Genomic DNA, 24,453 nt, shown 5'->3' with positions numbered 1-24,453 from the left:
AAAATGCCTCCTGAGCTCTCCTGAAGCATCTCCCACTATCAGGAGGTTAAAGAAATTTGGGACTAACTCTTTGATTCATGTAAGATACACTGCTTGGTTTTGATTTCCAAAGGATGGATATGGCTTGCTCTCTACATTGCCAAAGGCAGAGTTTGCCGAGCTCAAAGACACAAGAAAGTATGGCCAAACCATGGATGTATGGCTATGACCCACCTACCCAGTGAGCCAAAGATCCCTTTTTCTTTTCAGTTTCAGAATCTTTGGATTTTATCCCCAAAACTGAAGAAGCAGATGGGCACTGGCAAGCACCGTGGTTACCTCTGGGCACCCAATGGGGCTCACTGCTCTAGGAAGCAGAGAATACGACAACAGGGCTATTGGGCAGTGAGGACTCTTCCACTGTTAGCCATAGTACAGACTTCATTTACAGACCCCATCGTGCTGTAAAACATCATACCAGTCATTTAAGGAGAAAACATGTATATTGTTAGTGTTTTAGAACCCATAGGGTGACCCATATAAGAGGTTGCCTCATGATGATTCAGAGCATATGTTCATCTACCCAAGTTACGTCTACACTGCTGTCAGCAGTTAACAAAGGCATCAGGTTCAGCCAACTTCTCCAGTCCTGCTACTTAAAACAAAACAAACAACAGAGATACCCTGAACTGAACTCAAGACTTTCAATATGCAAAGCATATGCTAAACATTGTCTTCGTTCTATCACCCTCCACTGCATTCCATTCCTCTGTTTGCCATTTGCTGCAAGTGACTCAGCCCAATTAAGAATACATGTTAAGTATTTCACAGTGCAAAGTTAGGGCATGGGAATGATTGGAAGGTGACTAATGTTGTGAATATTCCAAGACATGTTGACACTGTAGCTGGCCATATATTGGAAAGTGTTTTAAAAGTGGGTCTAATGTGGAGGAGGTAGGCTGCAAATTCTCATCATATCAGAGATCACATTGTGATGGATTTACTATAAATACTGGTGTGAGCTGGGGCACCGTGAAGCAGGTTCAGCCTCTCAAGAATGAAAAGCAAGACAAGGACAGAACTTCCTACTCAGCTAGCCAGACCAATAATATGCAGATCAGTAAGCTGTGCAAATTCATTCATGCACTACAGTCTCTCTTCCTTCCTAATGTCTGTCACCCTTTGGTCAAGAATGGAGAATAGCTATCCATCACTTCTTGCCTTCTCTGACTAGAGTGTCAGAAGGAAGCTTAAAGTACAACCCATTAAACCAAATCATCTCCCACCCCATCATTTCTGTTCTAAAGAGAGAGGATGACTGTCACACTTACCTGTAAATGAGAACTTCATCATCGGAGCAGTTATATTGCAGCTGGTACATTTTAACTCTTGGAGCTGACTTGCTCACCGTCCATTTGACCAAAGCCGAGGTAGTTGTCACCTCAGAGACCAAGACAGCCCTTTCTGGTGGCCCCTTAGTCTCCCCTCGATTAGACTTGCTGGAACTGGTAATGTCAGAAAGTCTTGATTTGGGTGGGGCTGCCCGACCTGTGCCATTACTGAGATGAGGAAGCTGGACAATTGACAACTCAATAGTTGCAGTAGACTCTCCAGCAGCATTGGCTGCTATGCAGGTGAATGTTCCATAATCCTTGGATGTTGTAATCAAAATCTCTAAGGTGCCATTGTCATAGACAGTTGTCCTTGAAGAGTTCCCAATAAGCCGGTCATCAGGAGCCACCCAGTGAATGATTGGAGAAGGATCTCCAATGGCTTTGCATTTTAAAGTGGCTGTTTGTCCTTCTAAAACCAGCAATTTATGAGTATGCTGGGTAATCAGAGGGGGCTCACAAACAAACTCCTCTTCCCTGACATACCAAAAGTACCTTCCTTTTAAGCCTGCAGGAGAAGCACAAGTTTCCATGTCATCATCTCTGTCGAGACGCCGTAGCCAAAGCAACTCACAATTACAATGCAAAGGGTTTCCTCCAAGGCTCAGAGAAAGAGGTGCGGAAAATGGGGTTGAAGTTAATGGAGAAATTTGGGACCTGGCAAATATGGGATCAGGAGGGAGCTTCTGAAGTCTGTTGGAGGTCAGATCCAGCCTTGCCAGTTTCTGAAGGTCTGCAAATGTCCCCTCTGTAATATAATCTATCAAATTATGGTCCAAACTGATCTGATGTAAATTTACCATCTTCCTTATAGATTCCCAAGGGATGCTTCTGAGGTTATTGTAGGAAAGATCCAGATCTTCCAAGGTGAGCAAAAAGTCCTCAAAAGCTTCATCTGAAATACAGCTCAGTTGGTTGTTGTTCAGAATCAAGTGCTGAAGGTTGATCAGGCCTTTCAAAATATCTTCCCCAATGCTGGGTAGCCTGTTACTGTCCAAGTGCAAAGACCGTAGACTTTCTAAGTCAGCAAAAGCATAGGTCTGTATGTAACTAATAGTATTCCTAGACAATGTGAGGTCAACAAGGCCAGTCATATTGGCAAAGTCCTGTCTGCTAATGTTAATAATGAAGTTGCCTCCAAGTCGGAGTTCAACAGTCCTCCTGTCTATATCTGGTGGTACAAAAAGGAGGCCTTTAGAAGGGCAAAGAGTCCCTAATGATTCAGACAGGTTCTGGCAGACACAGTATTTTGGACAAGCATTGACCACAACAGCCACTCCAAACACCAGGATGCCACAGAGCAATTTTTCCATGGTAAATCACACAACGGGACCTGCAAGAACATGAAAGAAGTCACATATCAGTCAAAAGTTTCCAGTCAGGTATTTTAAACTAACAATACTCTTATTAAAAAAATATATACGGCAATATTTTCTCCCTTTTAAAGTTTCTGCTTCTCTAGGGGACAGATGTCAAATGCACCTCAATGTGTATATACTATTATTTCCCATTAGAAAGTTCTCAGACGATGTTGCTAGTGATTTCAAAATTAAAAGGATGAATTGCTGTTCATTGTAAGCTTGTCTTTTAATGTGTATTGAGAGCTGCTCTTTGTTTGCACAGCAATTAGAAAGGTCTGATACTGAAATGTTAGCCGATCAGGCAAAGATAAATTCTTTCTGTAGAGTCACAGTCTTCTAATGCCCTACCCTCAGAAAACTTTTCAACAAACATACACATATTTCACTTCCAGGTCTTACACTACAACAGGGTTTTGCAGAGGAAGTATATCACAGAGAATTTAAGGCCCCCATATTAAGCCAGCTGTGCCTTACAAATTTAGGGTGAAGACAGTGATGAAAAAGGGCTTGAGGGCACATCTTCTGTCCTGGAAACAAATGTCTTGGAGAACAGTGAAATTCAGTCCAATTTCACCACACTTCAAAATGTAGGTCTGCAGTATGTCCTAGAGTGCATTCAACACTCTGTTTTAGTTGCACATTGCACAGATATACCTGTTATGGTTGGCAAGATGTGTTTCAAGTACACTTAGAGAAGGGCAGGGAGCTATTTCTGTTGCAGCAGAGGATAGGACTCACAATAATGGGTACAAATTGAGGGTGGGAAAGTACCAGCTGGATATTAGGAAAAACATTTTTACAGTAACAGTAGTTCAGCAGTGGAATCAGTCGCCTACGGAGGTGGTGAGCTCCCCCTCACTAGCAGTCTTTAAGCAGCGGCTGGATAAATGCAACATGAACATGTTAAAGCCCCCTCACTCATTTGCACCTTTCACAAGAGATATCATAAGAACATAAGAGACGCCAATGTTGGATCAGGCCAAAGGCTCACCCAGTCCAACACTCTGTGTCACACAGTGGCCAGAAATACCAGGTGCCATCAGGAGGGCCACCAGTGGGGCCAGGACATTAGAAGCACCAGCACCAAGAAGACAGAGCATCACTTGCCCCAAAGCCCCTATCTATACCTTGTGGCTAATAGCCACTGATGGACCATATGCTTATCTAATTCCCTTTTGAAGCCATCCATGCTTGTAGCCGCCACCACTTCCAGTGGCAGTGAATTCCATGTGTTAATCACTCTTTGGGTGAAGAAGTACTTCCTTTTATCCTTTCTAACCCGACTGCTCAGCAATTTCATTGAGTGCCCACGAGTTCTTATATTGTGAGAAAGGGAGAAAAGTACCTCTTTCCTCATGCATAATCTTATAAACCTCTATCATGTCACCCCTCAGTCGTTGTTTCTCCAATATCCTTTTAAACCCGTGGGTTGAGGGATTTTTGGGGAGGCAGTATGTCAAACTCGCTGTTCCATTTTTGCAATTTACAGCTCAGTTGCCATAGTGGCAGGGGAGGGGAAAGTGAAAGAATGCAGAGTCAAAACACTTTCACTTCCAAAGGTTCTTTGATGTGCTGGACACCTTATCTTTCCTGAGAGTTTTTAGTGTCCTTGGCTCTCATCTTTCTGTGCTTGCTTTGTTTTACATGTTGGGAGGATGACACTGGGAGGGGGAGGGATAGCAGTTACCTTTTGGCAGGCAAAGTCCCAGGGGAGATTGGTTCTGAACTTTTAGGGCCCTACTTGAACCCCGTATATCTATAGTTTTCGTGCCTCTTAACCTCAGTTCTAACACAGCCAGTGCACAGGCTGGATCCTATCAATGTCTCAATAAACTTATCCTTCCTCGAAGTGAATGTTGTTGAGAACTGATGTCTCTAAGGGTCTGATGCCAACTGTGTGATTCTGTGATTCTACAGATACTAATCTTCCTCTTGAAGAACCTCAGCAAGAACCCCAGCAAGAATTCAAGGAATCCCATTGTTCCTAGGAACTCTGTCTGAGAACCAGAGCTGTAGAGCGAAGGTCTGATTGCACTGTACTGAATGGCTAGGAAGAAGTATAGTGAAGCAACTTGCTAAATATATGTGAAAGGGCCAACAGACAGTTGAACCAATCACTGAAAAGTCAGACTCCGCTTCATAACTGGCAAACAGGTTGTGAGCCAAACTGAAGAAGGGGAAGAAGACTTGGATTTATACCCAGCCCTTCACTCGGGGTCTCAGAGCAGCTTTCAATCTCCTTCCCTTCCTCTCCCCACAACAGACACACTTTTAGGTAGGTGGGGCTGAGAGAGCTCTAAGAGAATTGCTCTTGAGAGAACAGCTCTGAGAGAACTGTGACTGACCCAAGCTCACTGAGCTGGCTGCATGTGGAAGAGTAGGTAATCAAACCCAGTTCTCCAGAATAGAGTCTGCCACTCTTAACTGGTGGGTGTTCAAGCATCTCTTCTCAGGAGGCAGCCCAAACATGCCATATAATGCACAGAGAACACTGCTTAACTGTATCTCCTGGAGTTTACTGCTGCCTTACTTCCTGTCCCAGTTATACCACTTCCTTATGATACTATGCACGTGAACACAAGTAATATTTTTTAAAGCAGTTTGGACTTTTTTCTGCTGGAAAAAGGAGTCAGCAAGGTGGGATTTCCCCAACCAACAGCTTGAATAACCTTGCTATCCAACAGGTTTTCATCACAGAACAACTTTAATAGGAGGTGCACACATCTGACAGTGCATTTTCAGTTAAAGTCATATACTTTGTCCATTAGGGTTGCCACCCCCCAGTTCCCAGTGGGGGTTCCCCTGCTTTGGGGGGCTTGGATCTGCTGCCTGCCAACTGGTCAACAACAAAGGACAATGGAGTAAGAGTACTGCTATAGCCACTTATGTAAAACTCCAAAAATGGGCTGCCTGCCAAAGACTCCCAACTCATATGAAAGTACACATTAAAAATTAACAACTAAAAATGTATTATGACCAATACAACAGAGTAGTCAATGATAACTTCAGTACCACACACAAATAACAAGATTCCAGTTGCCAACAGACCAAATAGTACATTCAGACATAACAATCATGATAAGGAGAAAAGCTTTTAATCTGTTGTTTTACAGTGACTGAGGAAGAACGCTTAAGAAACAAGGGAGTTATACCGGGACCTTGTATCGCTGTTACCGACCATTATGAATGTATCTCTTCTAGGCTTGCCAAGTCCCCCCGGTGGGCGGGGAAACCCCCGCCCCAGAGGCCCGTTCCCCGCCGGTGGCGGATCGGGCCCTGTGGGACCCCCCCCCCCAAAGTACACAATGTGCACGTCACCCGGAAGTGACGCCACCACGCCGGCCATTCTGGGGGTGGGGCCACGGTCATCCGAGGGAAAACTCTATGGTTTTCCCTCGGATGTTCGTGGCCCCGCACCCAGCATGCCTGGCATGGTCGCATCACTTCCAGGTGACGGGGTCGTGGCGCGCGCGTGCTTCGTGTGCACACGTGCGCTCCAGGAACAAGCCAGAAGCCCCCCTGCCCCAGCAGCAGGTAAGACTTGGCAACCTTAATCTCTTCACATTGTTGGTGTTATTTCTCCTTATCATGATTGTTATGTCTGAATGTACTATTTGGTCTGTTGGCAACTGAAATCTTGTTATTCGTGTGTGATACTGAAGTTATCATTGACTACTGTGTGGAAGCCCTGGAAGTAGTGACAGACTTCACGTTCCTGGGATCCCAGATCACCGCAGACTGTGACTGCAGCCATGAAATTAAAAGACGCCTGCTCCTTGGGAGGAAAGCGATGGCGAACCTAAACAGCATGATAAAAAGTAGAGACATCACCCTGCCAACAAAAGTCCGCATGGTCAAAGCAATGGTATTCCCAGTAGTCATGTATGGCTGCGAGAGCTGGACTATAAGGAAGGCCGAGCGCCAAAGAATAGATTCTTTTGAACTATGGTGCTGGAGGAGACTCTTGAGAGTCCCTTGGACTGCAAGAAGAACAAATCAGTCAATCCTCAAAGAAATCAACCCTGACTGTTCCCTGGAAGGCCAGATAATGAAACTGAAGCTCAAATACTTTGGCCACCAAATGAGAAGGGAGCACTCACTGGAGAAGACCCTGATGCTTGGAAAGATTGAAGGTCAAAGAAGACGGGGACGGCAAAGGATGAGATGGTTAGACAGTGTCATCGATGCAACGAACATGAAGTTGAGCCAACTTCAGAGGACGGCGGAAGATCGGAAGGCCTGGCGAGAGCTCGTCCATGGGGTCGCGAAGAGTCGGACTCGACTGTGCGACTGAACAACAACAACAACAACACTGTGTTGTATTGGTCATAATACAGTTTCAGTTGTTAATTTTTAATGTGTACTTTCATATGAGTTGGGAGTCTGGCAGGCAGCCCATTTTAGGAGTTTTGCCATAAGTGGTTATAGCAGCCAGCCAACTGGTGGCAGAAGTCCCACCTCCAAACAGGGATGTTGCCAGGTGACCTTCCAGATGCAATGACATCACCCAGAAGTGACATATTGTGTCGGGGACATTGGGGTGTAACACTCTAGTTTTTGGGCAAAACTCTATGGGGGTTTTTTGCCTTCAAAGCCACAGAGTTTGACCAGAGTGATGTCACTTCTGGCTGATGTCATCACATCTGGGATGTTGCCCGGCAATGTCCCTGTTTGGAGGTGGGTCTTCCCCTGCCGGCCAGTTGGCCGGTAGTGGATCTGAGCCCCCCAAAGCAGGGGAACTCTCACTGGGAACTGGGGGATGGCAACCCTACCTGGAACTCTGGATTGTGGACGCATGGTGCCCTTCTTGTCTAGCTCTCCAACTTCTCGAGAGATTTTTTTTTAAAAATTCCAAATATACAGTGCTAGAGCTACAATGTCAACTATTCACTGGAATATTCAGTTCACAGGTTCTCCCCCTATTCTTCCTACAGCCAGTTCCTCAGTAATGGGAGTGGAATCAATAGACTAAGGCTACAAGGAAAGAATGAAATCCAGGGGACAAATTCAAGGCTTATTGCAAGCTTTGGACAACAGGGTGAGTGAATAGCAATCATAGACCAAGGTGGGAGAAAGGAAGGCTACTTTGCCAGTAAATCCTGTCACCAGTTGTGTCCATTGCCCAGTTGTCACTGCCATCTCACACTTTCCTCAGCACAACCTCTACCACAACATCCTACAACCTGTTCCACTTCGTTTCCCAGCTGAATAGCTCCCAGATGCTTTTATGTACTAAGTTTAACCTTCACAGACCTCACTTCCAGGTGTTACACCAGAGCTGGAGCTTGTTTTTGCAGAGATAATAGAAACAAGATGCCAAATGTAAAGTCAGCTAAGCCCTTTTTGCATCAAAAACTGGGGAAACTATTTGTATGAAAGAATCTGTCCAGGACCCCCACCACCCCCAGCACTCTTAGTCCAGAGGAGGGAACAAGGAAAGATCGTTCATTTATCTCAAGCACAAATGTGCAAATGTATCATGTCTCCAGCCCAGAGAAGTGAATGACTCAGTCTGACTTCAAGGAGGCAGCATCAGGAACCATGAATATTATAAAAGACAGGACAGTTATCTCTGGAGGAGAACAGATTGTAGACTCACACATGGAAGAAGATGTGCTGTCAGATCCTGATTCTAACTTCCAGAATGTAAATCAACCAAAAGAACAGTCCCTAAACTCTTTTAGGAAACCATGTACTATCTGCCCCAAATGCCACACTTTCCTGTAACTCCTTGCCTGAGGAACTAAGAGTCTCACCTGGAGCCTACAGAGTACCCTGGGAGTGTCATCTGGAGGCAACAGAACACTTAAGCAGTTCTAGGCCAGAGTACAACTACTTTAAACTCCTTTCACACTCCATGAAGATGTGGATTCAGTTATATAAGTTTAGGACGTCTCTTCAGCTTGTTGGAATGAGTTCCTTAATGCTGCCCATGATCTACTGTTTTCTTCAGTTTGACCAGCACCTTTGATATGTGTCTGTGTTCCTTTTGAAGACTGTTTCCTGGCTGTCAGCTATTTGCTCTAGGTAGTGTTTGCTAGTGTTCTTCCCTTGGTCCTCACCAAGTTTCAGTGAATGTGCCCAGTACTCACAGAGTCCACATGACCTGAGCAAGACAAATAAGGACTTCAGAGAATCCTGGCAAAGTAGACATGGAAGCACAAACAAAGGGCCACCTGATACAACTGCCCTTCATAAGGAAAGCCTTTGATAGATCAGTCTTTCATTCCATTCATTATCTAAACTAGAGTGTTGTGAAGCACTGCAGATTCATTACAGAAAAGTATAACTTAGATTCATTTGAGTCAGCAGAATTGCTATCTAGGCAGTGTAGCAAACCTGCCAATATAATCTATAGGTTGTTTCATCCTTAAGGCTTGGGGCAAATAGTGTTATCTTTAAAAATAAATTAAAACCACACTAAAGTATAGCATAGATACAACCAACTGGACTATATAGCAAAGCCTTGGGACTCTATCAGTTAGCCAGGATACCCAAAAAACAGTCTGAATGCATATTCTTATAATACTTCCAAATGCTATTCTGGTTTAGAATTTGTTGAGTGCAAAAGAAGGACGTCAGATAACTGTGCGGGGTCATCAAGCACCTTTTTCTGAATCCCCTTGCTCTTTGAATAGGGGATTTGATAGCATTAATTTCTAACTGATTTCTAACTACAAAATGTATATGAATTGGTTTGTTTAGAAATAGAGCTCATACCTATAATTGTAATTATTACTGGCAAAATATAAGCAAGTGATGGTGTGACCCAGTAACAGTTATGCTGCCCTTGAGTATTTTGATGGCAAATATCCATTTTTATAGCTGTACACCATTTCTCAATAGGTTCCCACATATAAAAGGTCATACCTAAACCAGGTCAAAAAGATTTATTGCTCCAGACGTAGTCACTGGGGTGACTTGAGTGCCAGCTGTGTACATTCAGCACTACTACATGGAAGCTAGCTCTTTTAATAGGAATCAGAAAATGCAAGTTCTTTACAATGCAAGTGCACAAAACCAGCTCAACATGTTCTGGATAGGCATTTCATATAGGTTTCCGATGCCTATCATGTGCCTGGTATTTTTATTTTATTTATTTACAAGATGTATACCCGGCTGTTCTGTCCTGATCAGGCCCACCAAGCCAGCTAACAGATGAAAAACATCAAGATAGGTAGCCATGTAAGAGATGAAAAGCAGACATAATGGCTAACAGATGGAAAACAATTTTTAAAAACCTTAAAAACCATTAAAACCAAATGGAAACAAATCATTAAAATATTTAAAAAACAAATTAAAATGCACATACAATAAAATGCACATCAATAAAAATAACAATTAAAAGATGGCAAGAAGGAGAGATCACTGAGAGAATGCCCGATGAAACAAAAAGAATCTTCATCCGATGCAGGAAACAATAGTGAAACTTTTTGGGGAGAGAATTCCAGAGTTTGGGTGCCACAACCAAGAAGGCCTAATCTCACAAAAGCTTCAGAAGATTATTGTAATAATAAGGGTTGGTACTTGAATAGGAGACCACCGAGATTCTGCAGAGGAAGGTAATGGCAAACCACCTCTCCTTCTCACTTGCCTTGAAAGCCCCTTGCTGGGGTTTCCAAAAATTAGTTGTGACTAATTGTGTACATAATTGTAATGTCAACTGTTTTGCATGTTTTTCATCTAAAAGGTGCTCATGGCAGAGGTCATTTCGGGGGGGAATGCGGGGGAACGCAGTTCCCCCGGGTGAGGTGCAGGGGCGGGGCACATGATGAAGCCCCGCCCCCTGCTTCCAGCCGCCCCGCTTCCAGCCCTCATTCAGCCAGGAGGAGGCAGGAGAAGAGGGGGGGTAAGTTGCTTCCTCCCCGCCTCTCCCCACCCCTGCCTGCCTGGGGCCAGGGAGGGCCTTGGCGGGGCTTCCTCGCACTCCCGCTGGCCTTGCAGGTCCACCACTGGGGGGGGGCATATGCTAATGAGTTATGCTAATGAGTTCCCCTAGCTCTTTTTCTATGAAATGACCCCTGGCTCATGGATGTTGGGATTTTGGCATATCCAACATTATTAATTTGGTGAGTGAGTGAATGAGAAAGGCTTGAAATTGTTGTGTTTGTTAAGCCCTGAAAACAAATATTGGATATTTCCTGCAAAAGTCAGGCTATGTTTAGCTTCATTTTACTTCCTATATTAAACTTGTATCCAGCGCCTTTGTAGCCATGTTATTTATGCAAATCTGTGGAACAGTTAGCAAAGCTCTGTTCTTTGTATTTATCCCCTACTAACAGACAGTCGGCTTTTGGAATCTTAAGCATAATTATATTCTGGAGCCTTAATTTAGTGCATTATCTTAGCAGCTGTAACTATAAATAAAAAAGGAGTTTAGAAAACAATTTGGAGAAAAAGATGGATATAGTTAATTAGCAATGAAGAGTGCTTCCTTTACCCACCTCCTTCCTCTAGCATCTAGTCCAAAATGTGTTTGAAAGGGATTTTGTGTGTGTGTGTGTGTGAGAGAGAGAAAGAACACAGAGTCTCTTTCAAGTGCATTCCATTTCCCCAATTACAGTTTGGGGGAATGTTCTTACGTATGATTACACTCCCGGGAGCCAGTTGACCTTGAAGAGTAAAACTGAGGAGAAGCAATAGAAGGTACTTAAGGGAAACAGGTAATACTACTTAACAAAAAGATAGCTGCACTGCATTTCTATGAACTTGTAAAGACTATCAAGGAGATAAGGGAGGAAACAACTTTCCAGTCTTGTGTGATGGATGGAGAAACAAAGAGAGAATAGTTGTAGATTTTCTGGGCTGTAAGGCGATGGTCTTGGCATTGTGGTACCTGACATTTTGCCAGCAGCTGTGACTGGCATCCTCAGAGGTATAACACAGAAAGATGGAGTACTCTCTTTGTCAAAGTGAGAAGGAAAATGGAAGGCAGGTAATTTATATTTACTCATGAAGGTGGGGTAGGGCTGAGATTATCTTGTAGGAGAACCCCAGGCTGTGACGTGCTAATGGAGGAGCTTTCCTGAGGAGGTTCTTTTGCATATGGATTGGCTGTTGAAATTCTAATCTTTTCTGTAGTGCTATTGTAAGATGTAGAGCATTTTGTATTTTTCAGGACAGGAAACGATGCCCAATTTATATCTAAACTCTCTTCTTTCCTATTGAAATTGTGTGTGAAATTTCCATGGCTTCCCTGAGTAATCTGACATGGTAATTGGATGTGTTGTCCAGACTTTCAGCGTTTTGGAATAAGATACTGTGTCCTGTTTGAGTTAGGCTATGTTCAGCCACTGCTGATTTTTCAGGTTGGCCAAGTCTGCAGTGTCTTTCATGTTCTTTTATTCTTGTCTGAATGCTACACTGTGTGGTCCCGATGTATACCTGTCCACAACTGCAGGTTATGCGGTATACTCCTGCAGAAGTGAGGGGGTCTCTTCTATCTTTTGCCGATTGTTCCTCTGAGGATGCCAGTCACAGCTGCTGGTGAAACATCAGGTACCACAATGCCAAGACCACGGTCTTACAGCCCAGAAAATCTACAACAACTAATGAACTCTGGCTGTGAAAGCCTTCAACAACATAAAGAGAGAATAATTTCTTCACCAGAAGAATGATCAATAGATCCATGCCAATAAAGGTTTTGAATTGAATTGAACTGAATGATCAATAGCCTCGTTGATAGGAGGAAAATGTGACAGCTGTCATTCTGACTGTAAAGATCTTCAGACATATTATAAAACCGGATATTTAATGTGGAAAGTCCACAGCTTACTCATGCCCACAAAACTGGGGCTTGAACAATGTACTGAGGGGCTCCTCAGCACTCCTTATAAAGGGGAATCAGGTTAAGTCAGATTAGGGGCCAGGAGGGCCATGTGGCTAAAATTGCCAACTCTAGGTGAGGAAAATCCTGAAGATTTGGCAGTGGAGCCTGGGGAGGGAGGGCTTCGGGGTGGGGAGGGACATCAGTGGGTTATAATATCCTAGAATCTTCCCTTCAACACAGCCATTTTCTCCAAGGGAATTGATCTCTTTAGTCTGGAGATCAATTGTAAATCCAGGAAATCTCCAGTCCCCACCTGGAAGTTGGCAATCCTAGTGGCCTAGGCCTTAATTTCAAAGGAAGCCACACATTCAGCATGGGGGGGCATTATGTGTTGTCATTTTGAATTTTTATTACATCAAGGGCCTTAAAACCTGGAAGTAGTCCGGGCTGCTCAAGTTCTTTCAGAGGGCCTGAGGAAAACTGCCCTGAGTCTGAACACCAAGTTGAAAATTGCAGGGTTGCCAGTTCTCCAGAAAGTTCCTGGAGATTTGGGGGTTAAAACTGGGAAGGACAGAGTTTGGGGAGGGAAGGGGCACAGCAGGGATGTGAGGCCATGAAGCGTCCATTTTCTCTGAAGTCTGAAGAACAGTTGTAATCCCAGAAGAAATCCAGGCCCCACTGAGACATTGTCAACTCCAAACCAGAGGGATCCCAGAGAGACTGACCAAAGGTTGCTATTACAATCACTGAGGCAAGTCAATTGTTAATATCAATCAAGAATTACTTCTGGACCTAGGCTAAGTAGGAGCTCCTGAGTCAGAACAAAGGGGGGGGGGAATTGACACAGCCCCACACCTAGGATGCTTAAACGCCAACCAGTTTGGGTCACATCCTATTTGTTGGTTACAATCAGGAGCCAGTTATTTGATGCTCAGCTCAACTGTTCTGTGATCTTTGTGGGTGTTAGGCATATTGCCTCAGCATATTCCTTCCTACCCATGCAGTACAGTACAGTTGGCTTTTGCACATGCATATTTCCAGGCAGCCCACTTGAGTCTTAGTTCCCCTGCCCTTGATCCCTGACTGTTCCACTCAGTAGGTAATTTTTTAAACAGACAAATCATCTACAAATCATATAGATCAGTCAAAAATAAATGCTATGTTTTAATAAAATCCTGCCCTTTGGTATGCAACAATAAGAGACACTGACTGGTTTGAATTGGCTGCACTGCTACGAATGCTCAGTTTTGCAAAATCCCAGTGCAAACCTGTTGAGCAGGTATTTGTGGTTGTTTTGGCACAAGCCAAACAAACTGTGTGGTGGGCTCATGCCTCATCAAATCCTTTGAGCACAATAAGTCTGATTGTTGAACAACTTTGCAGCCAGATTCACAGCATCTCTAATCCTGCCTCTGCTCCTGAATGTTCCTGAAGTACAAGAGGCAGTGGGGCCCCCACAAGGATCAGTTTGGGGCTGATATTTAATTTGTTTATAAATTGATTTTGAATTGGGGATGAGCAGTGTACCAGCAAAGTTTGCAGATGCTAACAAATTATTCAGCATAGTGAAAACCAAGGCAGATTGTGAAGAGCTACGGGAGGATCGCTCTGAATTCAGTGAGTAGGCAGCACCATCATAAATGAAGTTCATCGTTGGTAAGCATAGGGTGATGCTCATTGGAACAAAGAATCTTAACTTTAAATATTTGCTGATGAGATCTGAACTTGCTGAAACCGAAACGGAAAGGGGCCTTGGGGTTGTATTCGAAAGCTCAATGAAAATGTGAACTTAGTGTGCTGCAGCAGTAGAAAAGGCAAACTCCAGAGGTCATTTCGGGGGGGATCGCGGGGGATCGCAGTTCCCCCGGGTGAGGTACGGGGGGGCGGGACACATGACGAAGCCCCGCCCCTTGCTTCCGGCCGCCCCACTTCCGGCCCTCATTCAGCCAGAAGGAGGCAGGAGAAGAGGGAGGGTAAGTTGCTTCCTCCCCGCCTCTCCCCACCCCTGCCTGCCTGGGGCCAGGGAGGGCCTTCGCGGGGCTTTTTTGCCCTCCTGCCGGCCTTGCAGGTCCACCGCCGGCGGTGGAGCTGCAAGGCCAGCAGCGGCGGCCGGGACCGTTGGGGGTGGGGTGTGTGGCCTTATGACACACTTCCGGTGATGTCAGGATGTGTGGCATATGCAAATGAGTTATGCTAATGAGTTCCCCTAGCTCTTTTTCTACGAAACGACCCCTGGCAAACTCCATTCTGGGAATTATCAGGAAAGTAATATAAAAAGTGCAGCCAGTATTATAATGCCATTGCCTAGAGTTTTGGTGTGGACTCATTTGGAAATACAATGTACAGTTCCGGTCATCATATCTTCAAAAAGTAAAGAAGAGGGCAACCAAGTCTCTTTGTTATGAAGAAAGGTTAAAGAGTCTGGGACTTTTTAATCAAGAAAAAAAGATGTCTGGGAGGAAGCATTGTAGAGGTTTATAAAATTATGCATGGTGTAGAGAAAGCAAATACAGAGAGCTTTCCCCCCCCCCTTTTCCCATAATACTATAACTTGGGGGCACCCAGTGAAATTGATGGACAATAGGTTCAGGACAGACAAAAGTAAATATTTCTTTACTCAAAGAGTGATGGGGTTGTGAAATTCACTGCCAGTGGATGTAGCCATGGTCATTTAAATGGAGGTTAGACAGATTCATGACAGATAGTTCCATCAATAGCTACTAGCCCACTGTGAGTTAAGCCAACCTCCAAAGGCAACCAATATCTGAACACCACTGCTATGAGGCTTCCTTGACCTCTGTGCCATTTTTGCTGTCTGTCCAGGGTCATGAGTTGCCAACTATGTGAAACAGTATGCTGGTCTAGGCGGACCACTGGTCTGATTCAGCAGCTCTCTTATGTTCTTACAATGTGAGTGATTTTTCTACCATCTCTTTGCTATTTTAAGCCTTAGTGGATTTCCCCCACACTATCTCCATTTTGTTCTTGAAAGCCCATCCTGTTTTTTATTGTCTTTAATTCTGGCTTATTTCAGAAAATGTCTACAATGAATCCTAGAACTAGCTCATGTGATTTCACTTCCATCAGCACTTTCTCTCCCCACCATACCATCCTCATTACTATTGCACACACATAAAGCAGTATTATTTGTGTGTGTGTGTAATTTTAGTGACACACTCTGTATGCATTAGTATAAAAAAAAACCACCCAAAGAATCTTGATACAAATACCTACCATTGTGCATTTGTATCAAGATTCTTTGGGTGTTCTACAGTTTTAGGTGTTTATACACAAATGACTATCTATAACAAAGAGGGCAGATAGAATGTGCATATGATCTGAAGGAAATACATTCTTCATCAAACTGCACATGCACAGCATGCTATCTAAACTTTCAAATAAAACAAAATTAGAACAATTCTGCAGACATTTCGTTGGCTGCCCATCTGTTACTGAGCTCAGTTTAAGGTATTGGCTATCACATACAAAGCACTTCATAGCTTTGGCCGCTCTTATTTGTAGTTACAAAATAAACAGAGAATCACAGAAATAAGCTACCAAAAGACCCCCCTCCTCCATGTCGTGAAAGCTTACTAAGATATAAACTCATGTCTTATTATAATTAATAAATGCAAATATTCCAACAAATCTTTGTGTGTATTTGATTATTGATACTTATACAATACTAAGATTAAGAATTTCCAGTACAAATGTGTAAAGGCATTTAACCAGATAACTGAGAACCAGTCACAGTAAAGTTCAACGGGTGCTATTTTAGCATTCAGTTCAAGCGTCCCATTTTCAGATACAATGTGGAAATTCCATGCAGATCCAGCTGACGGAGGGCTAGCTTGTGGAAGTTCCATTTCAGATATCATCTTTCATCAAAACCGCTATCGCTTAGAAATCCATGCATCCAAAATTTGTTCCATTGATTTCAAAAAAGACTGGTGCATGCCTTCTCTGTTGGGACTCCCGCCTTGTGGAATGGCCTGCCCAAGGAAGTCAGGAAAGCTCCCACTCTCCTGGCATCCTGCAAACTATGCAAAACTGAACTACCTGAGAGAGCTTTTCTATGCAGGTAATTTTTGTTGCTGTTGTTCAGTCGCACAGTCGAGTCCGACTCTTCGCGACCCCATGGACCAGATCACGCCAGGCCTTCTTGTCTTCCGCCGTCCTCTGAAGTTTGCTCAATTTCATGTTCGTTGCATCTTTGACACTGTCTAACCATCTCATCCTTTGCCGTCCCCATCTTCTTTGACCTTCAATCTTTCCCAGCATCAGGGTCTTCTCCAGTGAGTGCTCCCTTCTCATTTGGTACAGGTAATACCAACTTACTGGGATAAATTATTAGCGACTATGGTCTATACTGCTGTGTGTAGCCTATTGTAAGTAGGATCCTATTATGTAATTTCTGTACCATCAAATGTGTCATGTAATACTTATGCTATTCTTCAGTTCTTTCTTGTGGTTCCAGACTTCTAAAATCGTAACACATTGGTTGCTTAATCCCCCACTTTGCTGCTTGTAGTGGGGCCCTATAAGAAAAGTGTACTATAAATAATGTAAATGAGCAATGAAGTATTCCGAGTGCATCAGTTTCACTATGGAAATGACCGATCCAAAATCTAGGAAGAAATTTGTATGGGGTGAATTTCAAAAGAATCCCTAATATTTGGGGGTTCTTTCTTCTGCTGTGAGAAAGAAGAGATAAACAAAGAGGACTGTGACTCAGTGGCAGAGCATCTGCTTTGCTTGCAGAAGGCCCCAGGTTCAGTCCCCAGCAAGTCCAGTGTAAAAGGGTCAGATAGCAGATGATGCAAAAGACCTCCACCTGAAACTGTGGAGAGCTGCTGCCCGTCAGAGAAGAAAAATTTGACCTTGACAAACCAGTGGTCTGACTCAGTATAAGGCAGCTTCATGTGTTCAAGGAACCGGGGTACGATTTCTTTATGCTGCTTCCTTGCCAGAGACTCCTGTCCTTAGTGACTGCCTGTCTCCTGATATCTCTTCCCACCACTCTTCCATCCAGCAGCAAGCACGCATTCTTCAGGCTGCTGGCCAAATTACTGTGATGTCTCACTATTATGCTGATTTGCATGTAATGGGCATCTATTAGGCAGTGAAAGTGGCATCCTTGCCACAAGTCTGTAAATCAAGGCAGGCTCTTGTCTTGGTACTGAGTGAAAAACAGCCTCTTTAGTACTGTTATAACATGGTTCAGCATGAATTAACATGAGCAAGAGGCAGAAAGGCTCTTGCTTTGTAGTTAAACTTGCCTCATAAAGATACAAGTCTTGAGAGGTGGTATCTCATTTTAGAAATGCCTCCGAAAAGCATTTTTTAAAAAAAAAAATGCCTTGAGCTTTACGCATGAATTACATATTGTATTTGCATACCTTGGCATCATTTTCAAGGTAATTATCAGGCAAACACTCTCTGTGGTCAGAAACTACAGGTAATTTGCCTGCATGAGAACATAATGATTGTTTCTCTGGATCAAGACCAAATCCATTGAATCCAACATTCTGTTTGGGGAGGTGGAGGCCTTTGAGCAACCACCACTAGGTATCCTTGCTGCTGATGGCCTTCCCCTGTTGTTCATTAGCACCCTCTGTGCACACTTATAGGCGCCATGCTCTTATATGAAGTGAGGGGATCTGGAAAAAAGGAAAGAGGTCAGCTCCCTCCAAGGGTGGATTGGGAGACCAAAACAGTTCTGAAAAGGGTGCTGCCATGAAGGGAGGAGCTAAGAAAAGAGCAGGCTCACAGCAGCTCCCACCCACCTTGCATAGGGTAGAGGCTTGTGGCTTGTGGCAGTTGCTCACATCCACCTTGCACACGGTGAGGCTGCTGGCTCTTATCCACCTTGAGAGAGGCAGGGCCTCTGGCTTGCAATGGCATCTCCTGCCCATCTGCATCATGCAAAGCAAAGACTTCCAGCTCCCATCACCTCATACAGCTCGCTGCAGCAATGATTCCTGCCTACCTTGTGCAGGGCCGCCCCAGGCCATCAACCCAACAGGACTTTCCCCATGACCTTAATGACCAATATGCCCCTTGTTCCCTTCATGCACTCAGTTTTAATATTAACTTTAGATCTCCTATTGCCTGTTTTATATACAGACAGGGAATCCATCCATCCATCCACCTACCTACCTACCTACCTACCTACCTACCTACCTACCACACTCAGAACAGCATGCATGAATCTCTCTTGCTGCACTTTATCCATACAAACAAAAAGGTTTTGCTATAATTTAGTCTGAGAGAGGGTGACTGGCCCTAGACTTACCTGATCTTCCACTTGCTATCTGCCTGCTGCCCTTTGGTAAACGGTTGCGGAAAGCATCCATGATGTCACTTCCAGCACAAACCTGGAAATGATGTCTCCCTGCCCCCAAACAGCCACATCCCCGCATGACTTCCCTGATGTGATGTCACTTCTAGGTGACATCATCAAGCTGGGGATGTCACGTGGGGACACTCAGGTTTAAGGGCAAAACACTATGGTTTTAAGCCTTTAAACCAGAGCATCCCCACACAACCTCCCTGGCATGATGACATCACTTTTGGGTGACATCATCACACCAGGGTCCTCCCAGAATGACCCCCAAAGTTCCCCGCCAGAGCAACAAGGAGACCTAGGAACCCTATTTAGGATTCACACAAATCTTTATGGTGAAACAAAGAGTGTCATGCTCACATAGTCAAGACACTTCTGGGTTTGGAACATAAGTGATGTCACATAACTGGAGTGATATCATCCCCCTCATCCTCGCCCCATTCCCTATCCGAGCAGCTGCCCTCACCCAGTGAATATCATTGCTGAGGACAGGTCCAAAAATACAGCAGAATAAGGTGTAATGATGTGACAGAGTGCTGCAGGTGAGGAAGAACAGTTTTCACAAATCCAGTACCATAATAATACTCAACAAGCTGAAAATGATCATAGCATATGATGTGGCAGACTTTGCTAGCATTGTTCTTCCTGATGTGATCGTTTTTTATTAATAGGAAATTTGTGCATGCCAAACATTAAAAAAAAATGTGACTCTACCTCCCATCTGATGTGTTACAGCTCATTCTTCCACCTCAAGAGGCTCCCATCTCTTTTTGGTACATGTGTAGACTAGGCCTTAGTGAGGATTTGAAGTGGGCATCCCCACTCTTAATATAGCACTCAACTACTATACCACTCTGACTCCATGCAGACAAGCAAACCCTTGGTGAGCTTCTGCAGAGTAATGGTTAGACTGTCAGATTAGGACTAAAGATAGGTAAAGGTAAAGGTTCCCTTGCTCGAAAGCCAGTCGAATCCGACTCTAGGGTTGCGGTGCTCATCTCCGTTTCAAAGCTGAAGAGCCAGCGCTGTCCGAAGACGTTTCCGTGGTCATGTGGCCGGCATGACTAAACACCAAGGCGCACGGAACGCTGTTACCTTCCCACCGAAGTGGTACCTATTTATCTACTTGCAATTTCTTGCTTTCAAACTGCTAGGTTGGCAGGAGCTGGAACTAGAGATGGGAGCTCACTCCGTCATGCGGCACCCGGGTCTTGAACTGCTGAACTACCGACCTTCCACAGCCTGCAGTTCAGCATCTTAACCACTTGAGCCACCGCAGCTCCAGGACTAAAGATACTGAGGTTTAAATTCTCATTTCGCTCAGTGCATCAACCATGCAGTCACAGCCTAAATACCTCACAGGTTGTTAAGAAAAAATGGAGAAAAGGAAAATCACATGTGCTGATACCACCTCTGTGGGAAAAGGGCAGACTGGGAATGTTAAATACTAGGTTCAAGATGCATTGCAGTGAACAGCTCTACTTTATTTAGTGATTTCAGGAACAAGACTGAAGACTCCATGGCAACTGCCCTGTTTAAGTAGCATACAGAAACCACACCCAAACATACCCCACTCCCAACAATAGGCTATTTACGTAACATTGTCTCCTCATTGGTTACCTGTAGAATCCTGGTGGTCTATTGTTCCCGAGCTTCAAGCTCTGCCCGTCTCTTATGGACAGACCTGGGAGATTCCAGCCCAATACATAACAGAGAATGTGATAGACAGAATGTTGCTGCAGCCATCATTTGTAGTTTGGCCTATGAATGCTCCATGAAAAAGTATGCTCCATGAAAAAGTAGGAATTTGGTACCTAGTGTAAATCTTACATCACTACAGCACACTGTCTCACCACATAAGCTTCTCTAGCATGTCACTGAATGCTGCAAAGTCTCTGGCTGCGGTCACACACACTACATAATCCACTTCCAATCCACTTTCAATGCATTTTCCAACTGGATTTTTACTGTGTGAACTGGCAAAATCCAATTCGAAAATGCACTGAAAGTGGATTGAAGGTGGATTATTTAGTGTGTGTAGCCACAGCCTCTGTATCTTGGAGTAGGGATGGGCGTGAACTGGGAAAATGCAGTTCCTTTAAATGGGGTTTGCAGAAAGCCCCAATGACAGCTGAGCAGTGGGGAGGTGCTCCCTGCCATTCAGCTGTTTTTGTGGCTTTTATGAGGAACAGAAAGCAGGGGGGGTCAAAAGGACTCGGAGTCCTTTTAAACCCGTACGTTCTGCTCTGTTCACAAACTGCTTTATGAGTTTGTGGAAGTTCGTGATGGTAGACCTATCATGAACTTTGGTTTGCAAACCACGAACAGGGCAAAATTTGTGATGTATTTTGCTTCATGGTTTGGTTCATGCCCATCCCGAGCTTGGAGTCCCCAAGGACAATACTTTCTGAACTCCCACATCACTGATGAATGCCTCAGCTGTTGAGATGTTAAGCTCTTCAGGAAAAGGTAGGAGGACAGTATCTTAATATGTGTTTCGAAGGTATTAACACAGTGTGAGCTCTGTTCTTGGCCTGGGTTCTCATGTGTAATTGCAACATGAGATAATTAACAGCATTAATTACATGAACTACAGTTTTTATCCTGCCGCAATTATCAGCATGAAGAAAATCCATCCAGACACCTTTTGCTTCCATTACCACTGTCTATCCCTACTGATGTGAGTGACAATTTTATTTCCATGGCAACGGAATCATTTCAAAAAAGAAATGTAAACATAGGGAAGCTCTGGGAAGCCCCACAAAGATATAATAAAGGACAAAAACTATACAGTTACCAGCACACTTCTTAATTGTGCCAGCGGAGGAGGGGGGAAGAATAGCAAGTCTGTACTGCCACCTGTAGAAAATCACTGGCAGATATAAATTCACAGCAAGTAACCCATGAATACAAAAGCTTCCCCCCAACTCTGAGTTGTTCCTTTGTATTTCTTATGAGGAAACGAGTTAAGAGGGACTCACAGTTTACTTTTCTTAGGGAATGACATATGCAGAAGTGCCTTGTGTCTCTGCATACCCCAAGGGGGGGAAAGTGAGGTAAGATTAATACACACAAATCTCCCCTCTTTCTGCTACCGAGTGTGTTGTGTGTGTCCTCCTCACTTCCTTATGACCCCAAGCTCTTCATCCTTTTTTGTTTCCTGCTATTCCTTTGAATGTTTCTTGCCTTGAAAACCCTATGGGGTTGCCATAATTTGTCTGCAAGGACAACACTTTACTCTCTCTCTCCCTCCCTCCCTCCCTCCCTCCCTCCCTCTTTCTCTCTCTTCCTGATTTAGAAAAGGGCATATTTTTGAGGAAGACCAAGGACAGTCCATTTTATTTTCTGCTACTTTTTCCTCCCATCTGCCATCAAGACAAAGAGGGGGCTGTCTAAATTCATATACAAGTTACAGTTATGTATGGGGGGGGGGACAGCTTTTGGGTGTAACCTTCTTTCGAGGAGTGATCTTTACATTCAGGGTAATTTTCCTTTTGCTCTGACCTGGATAGCCCAGGCTAGCCAGATCTCATCAGATCTCAAAAGCTAAGCAGGGTCAGCCCTGGTTAGCAGTTGGATTGGGAGACCATCAAGGAAGTCTAGAGTCGCAATGCAGAGGCAGGCAATGGCACACCACCTCTGAATGTCTCTTGCCTTGAAAACCCTACGGGGTCGCCATAAGTTGGCTGCGACTTGACAGCAAAAAAAAAATCCTTTCTGGCAAATATGGTGTATGTTCGACTCTAATGGAGGCACATCGTATGTTGCCATATAAAAGCTTTCTCAAAAATATGTGCCTGCAGAGCTAGGGTTGCCAAATCGTTTTTACCTCGTGGGGGGGGGTCCTGTTCGGCGTCCTCAGCGCGCGCGCCGCATGCACGTCAGCCGGATGTGACGTGATGACGCCGGGCACACTGGGGGCGGGGCCACAGCCATTTGAGGGGAAAACTCTATGTTTCCCCTCAAATGGCTGTGGCCCCGCCCCCAGCATGCCCGGCGTCATCACGTCACATCCGGCTGACGTGCACGCTGGGGTGGGGTTTCCCCCGGGGCCCGATTCCACGGCAGCGGAAATCGGACCTCCAAAGCGGGGGGAAATCCGCCCCCCGGGGGGATTTGGCAGCCCTATACAGAGCACAGAGTCAAACTAGAATGATGAAGTTGCCACACACCTGCTCAAGACCGCCATCTGCCTGCAGTTGGGCAGGAAGGAAGAGGAAGGGCAGCCACTGCTTCTTCTTGCCCTTGGGGACTGAAGGTCACTGCTTGTTCAGGCAGGCAAGTAGCCAGGTGTGTGCGAATTAATGGTGGCCAGCAGCTGCCACTCTGCCTTCTCTCTGCTGGCTGGGGAATGGAAAGGCCAAGGTGAACATTGGTTGACATTTTGCTGGTGGGCTCTGAAATCTGGTTCCAGCCCTACAGAGGTTCATTACAGTGGGCCTATTTCTGTGCAAAACAGAAGACCAGAATTTAGTAAATATGGGCATGGGGGAGGGGGTAAATACAAGGAGATGACCATTTCTTTAGTCACAAGGCTGACATATCCTTCAACTGAACATGGTGTTTGCTTCTTTAGAAGCCCTGTGACTATCTTGAGACTTTGCAGAGATAATATACCTGATTTCTGCTTCTGCTAGCACTCACCCACCTCTCCTTGCTTTTGCAAGCAGGATTTTAATTTGTCGCTGCACTGGCAGAGTATAGTAAGTGGAGGAACCAGTGGAGCAATTGGCTGGAAGACACAACAATGATATTCTTTCATAATACCTCATCTCTGGATATAGCCTTGGAAACCCTCTGTATTTATTTTTTTATGAGAACTCTCAGCATGAGGTGAAAAACTGGTAGTCTGGAGAAATAGAGGTATCAACTTGTTCTTATAGATGTCCCTTTGGGATGAAGCAGCAATACAGATATGTAATCACCCAAAGCCCTAAGCTCCATCTGATGACATTGACTGCTCAGAAACCTACTGTGACTGTGAAATGTTTGCTAAACATTTTGCGGAAAATAAATTCTTACATCAAGGCCTACTTGGGCTGCACTTTGATGAGAGCAGCTGTGGCTGGGGTGATTTTTGGCTCTTTCTTCTTGCTGTCCCTCAGCTGAATTTCAATTTGCTGCAGTCTGATAACATGAATAAAAGTTTTTGGAAGAGTCTGGCCAATCATCCATGTCCTGGATCTTTGCCCTTTTTGCTGATTCTATCTACCCATGCACTGGTGACCTTGAGTACAAATTACTGTAAATAGGCTATACTTAAAGCAGCATTTGAAGACCAGTCAGAAATTACAATAGGTCCAAAATGCAGCTGAAGAATACTAGCTCTCTCTTTCTCTCTTGTTACACACACACACACACAATCTGGTGGGTAGCTGTGATGATCTGAAGCAACAGAACAAACTAAAAGAGTTACACTGCTTACTTGTTTATTTCTCAGTTTAAAATTCTGGTTTCACCCCCCCCCCCTTTGACTTACCTGAAGGAATACCTCTTCCCATATATCCCTCTCTTAATTTATGCATAGACACACACCCTTTCCTTTACACAGCAGTCTTCTCTGAAATGCTTTCTCAATTTTTTTTCCTTCCTTTCCACCAAAGAGCT

At 44.4% G+C, this 24,453-nt stretch overlaps 1 protein-coding gene across 1 annotated transcript in view; it reads right to left on the bottom strand.

Moving 5' to 3' along the window:
* Positions 1-2,683, bottom strand: part of LRFN2 (leucine rich repeat and fibronectin type III domain containing 2) — a 110,400-nt gene extending 107,717 nt beyond the window's left edge. The window contains exon 1 of the mRNA XM_015408592.1: positions 1,311-2,683. Within this exon, the coding sequence (XP_015264078.1) occupies positions 1,311-2,683 (1,373 nt within the window). The remainder of the gene's footprint in view (positions 1-1,310) is intronic.
* Positions 2,684-24,453: the final 21,770 nt, after the last annotated feature.

Source organism: Gekko japonicus, unplaced genomic scaffold (assembly GCF_001447785.1).
Source record: "Gekko japonicus isolate JY-2015 unplaced genomic scaffold, Gekko_japonicus_V1.1 scaffold1534, whole genome shotgun sequence".
NCBI lineage: Eukaryota > Metazoa > Chordata > Lepidosauria > Squamata > Gekkonidae > Gekko > Gekko japonicus.
Note: the sequence above shows the minus strand (reverse complement) of the source record. Positions and strands in the feature narration are given on the sequence as shown.